Source organism: Apaloderma vittatum, unplaced genomic scaffold (genome assembly GCF_000703405.1).
Source record: "Apaloderma vittatum isolate BGI_N311 unplaced genomic scaffold, ASM70340v1 scaffold32177, whole genome shotgun sequence".
NCBI lineage: Eukaryota > Metazoa > Chordata > Aves > Trogoniformes > Trogonidae > Apaloderma > Apaloderma vittatum.
The window spans coordinates 2,898-6,665 of record NW_009727251.1 but is presented as its reverse complement, the minus strand read 5'-3'; the positions used below and the strand labels follow the sequence as shown (position 1 = coordinate 6,665).

Below are 3,768 nucleotides of genomic sequence, written 5' to 3'. Positions count from 1 at the left end.
CAAAACGAAATCACGTCTTGGCGCAAACATACACATCCACCCCCAAAAACAGCACCAAGGGAATACTTGTAGCTCGTTAGTGAATTAGACAGACACTGCAGTATCGCGTGTTAATTAAAACAAAACATCAGGATCCTAGCTCTTTCCTAACAGCACAAATCACAGTGTGTTGGGACACACAATAATAAAACGAACGAGTGCTGCCTCCACGTACTGAAAAAAGAAGGCGTTTGGGAGAAGTCGGGAGTGTTTTCTAGTGAAGGGTTCCAGCAGAGCTGGGATGACTTTGGGCTATATTAGGAAAAAGAGGCATTTGAGTTTGACTTCCCAACCTTGAGAACGTCCTTTCTAGTGTAATTTTGGTAGCTGGTCATGTGAACGGTGCATGCACATGTTTGTACACAAACATCACGTTAAGACATTTCAGATATGAGAAATATTCCATCGTTCTGTTATTATTTAGGAACTGCACTCTGGAGATTCTTTCAAGATCCATATTTGTATTAATGGCCAACAAATTGTTACTAGATGGACATATTCAATGCACTCAGGTATTCATTCCTGTTTCGACTAACGAGAAATGACAGGAAAATGCAGGATAAGAAATATGCTTCATGATTTAGAACTCTCCCATAGTTCTGTAAAAGAAAATAATTTTTAGTTGCACTATACACACAAAGTCAAGGCTGGAAGAGCAATTTGCAGCAAATCTGCCTTTTTTGTAATTTCTCATTTAAGCATGGGCAGTTTTAACTGATCTTGAAAACTCCAGCCCTCAAACAAACAAAGAAATACTCTTTGGTTTTAGTATATTAAACTAAACAATTCATTTTAACCCCTCCCAAAACAAACTCAGCCATTCTTCCTTGGGGCTGGGTCTGATACCTTCGCTGAATAACACCGAAAGCAGCTGCTTAAAGTCCTCGTCGAGCGAGTTGTTTTCTTGTATGATGGTACGAGAAGATTATTCCTGAATCTGACCTTCTCTTCTTTAAATTTTATTGAGGTAAGCTCAAGTCTTGCCACCGGTACTTAAAGAAATCCCATGGATTTCAATGTTTAGCTGTCAATAACGACTCGTGTTTTGCAACGGCGCCGCCGTGGGGGGCTGCAGGTTCTTGGTGTCCCCGTAGGGTCAGGCCAGGAGTTATCGTCTGGTTTTGAGGGTCGGGCGCCTCTGCGGTTGGCAACGTACAAATAAAAAGTCTCAGCGGTGACATCGCCTCAACGGGCACGGGGAAAGAGAAGTGGCCCAAACGTGGGATTTTCAGCTCCCTCAGCGGTATGCGATGCCTGTGCATCCCATATACAGAAGGAAAGTGTGCACAATGCTTTAGGTGTCCTAAAAGTGGATTTATCTCCAGCCTTTACTCTCCACCAAATGCTCACCCGAGAAGCCTGGTGTTTTCCCTGCAAAAGGCGATTTTCCCATGGAAGGCTTCGAACTGAGCGGAGTTTAGAGCAGATTCGGTGTCGTCTCCCATCTCCGTAAATCTGACCATAGGGGTCTCTTGAAAGAAAACCGCTAAGAATTTCCAACTGGACTATGTAATCCCAGCGCCTGGTATCAAGAGGAGGGGGAGTGACATGAAATCACTGACTTGTGACACACATTCCTCAGCACCAGCAGCCGCTGCCTAATGACAGCTAATAAAGGGAATCTTCCCCTGACAGAGCCGCATGCCGGCAGCGGGACTGGAATGTGCCCCAGATAAATCCACTGATAACCCAGGAAGCAGAGATCACACCCAAAGGGTATAAAAGACGAGCTTCGGGAGCGAGAGGACAGCACAAGGAAGAGACAGACCTGAAGACACATCTCAGGAGAAACAGTCTGAACCTCCCTATCCCCAGCGAACCCAGCGCCATGGACACCAAAGGCTCCTTTTCCTGTGGCTTCCTCCTGCTGCTGCTCGTCCAGCTCCAGTCCAGCCGAGCTAACCCCATCTACAGCCTCAGCCCTGCCAAAGAGCTGGCCAGCATGGAGGTGAGGACTCTCTCTCTTAGCAAGGTTAAACTTTGGGGGTGCTTAGCAGAGTGTGATTTTTACCTTTCTTTCGCAAGCCGGGATAGCCGCACCGGCAATCACACACCAGGGGACAAAGTCTCCGTTCCTCACAGGGGGTCAGGGAAGCTCTGGAGAGCAGTATCCTCCAGCGCTGGGTTCACTTGGGCTCCTGGGTAGCAGTGGGAAACAAAATTCTGATGTTACAGGACATCTACTTTGGGGGTTCAGTTCTTCTTTTCAAGGTCTGCCTTCCTGGGAGCAAAGTCCCGGAGAAGCAGTTCTGTGAGGACATGACGGTGGTTCTACAAGAACCGATAGAAAATTTTCAAGCGGGCTCCTGTTCCCACTGCTAAATGGCAGGAACAGGGAAACAGGTCAGCCTGCACGTGGATGAGAGATGAGGAGGCAAAGTGGAGCATCCAAAGGCAAACTTTTACAAAAGTTGCTGGAGGAACGGTGTGATCGGTTAGTGTGACTCAGTCAGAAAAGTCGAGCTATAAAATGACCAGGTTTGCATTTTAATAAATGATGCAGAACATCCACTGTAGCAGCACAATAACAGCTTAAGACTCAATCTTGCAAGATGAAGTCTGAAAATTTAACTCTTTCCTTGGACTGGTACCAGCGACCAGTGTCAGACCCAGAGAATAAACTCCCCAGGATGGTTGGGACAGTGTCACCAAAGCCACATTGCCCCGTTCCAGTATCCAGCTGAGGAGAGGCACCTGCTGCCGAGCAAGCTACAGGGCTCGCTCCTCCTCACTCTGCTTCTAGAGATGGACAATTCCGTTCCTCTAACTGGTTGAGCTGCCCCTGAGGAGATTATCTGGTCCCTGTTACACAAAGCTTTACAGATTACAGAGAACGGTACCCAGGAAGAAGTCACCGAGCAGACACAAATTTAGCACAGGGGTATTTCCAGGAAAATGCATCTTGCTTGTGAGGAGCAGCAATGCTGGAACTCCGGGGGCTGAGATTAATGAAAACACCAGGAGCTTCTCCCAGTGACCTCCATTGAGATAGCCAGGGGTGACAAGAAAGTGGGTGGGCTTAGCCAAAAATAAAAAAAGAAGAGAAAGCCAACTGCTGACGAGCAGCATTGAGGGCACCTCTGGGAACATGAGAGCGGGCTCTGGACTCAGAGGTCCCTTGAGGTTCCCTTCCATTGGCAGCTGGAGCTGGATTTTTCCTGTGTATTTTTTAATTTCCTTGTATTTTTTCTCTGCCAAGAGCTGTTCTAACCTTGCCAGTAAGATACTCTTTGGTGGCAATCAGCTGCATTCAGCTCTCAGCTAGAGCTGCCCGCAGGTGGAATCAGTGTGCGCAGGGATTTACTGCAGAGCACAAAGCTCAAGCACCAGCAGCAACCCTGGGACCCAGCCTGACAGTGTCCCTGGGGCTGGCCATGGGACCACTGGTGGATGCAGAATGGGATGACTGGAAGAGCTGGCAAACAGCCGCAAAACTAGGAGTTTCATGAAAATAACCCTTCTCTTGTAGGCTCTGCTGGAGAGACTGGAGGATAAGTTTGCAATGATTGAAGCCCTGGAGTCCAATCCTGACCTTCAAGAACTCAAACCCCAGGAGGAGATCCCACCAGAAGTCATAGAGGAGGGCGAGGAGCAGAAAGCTGAAGCCAGGCTGGCTCCCAGCACACCTCTGTCCTACAGGGACCCCTTCCTCAAGAGACTCCGGGGGCTGCAGATGCCCAGGATGATGAGAGATTCCGGCTGGTTTGGGAGGGGGGTCGAAAGAATCGG

General features: G+C 48.3%; 1 protein-coding gene across 1 annotated transcript in view; it reads left to right on the top strand.

The window, feature by feature from the left end:
• Positions 1–1,806: 1,806 nt before the first annotated feature.
• Positions 1,807–3,768, top strand: part of LOC104277085 (natriuretic peptides A-like) — a gene marked incomplete at its 3' end in the record, with an annotated part of 3,898 nt that continues 1,936 nt past the window's right edge. Inside the window, exons 1-2 of the mRNA XM_009873621.1 lie at positions 1,807–1,987; positions 3,509–3,763. Of these exons, the coding sequence (XP_009871923.1) occupies positions 1,868–1,987; positions 3,509–3,763 (375 nt within the window). The remainder of the gene's footprint in view (positions 1,988–3,508; positions 3,764–3,768) is intronic.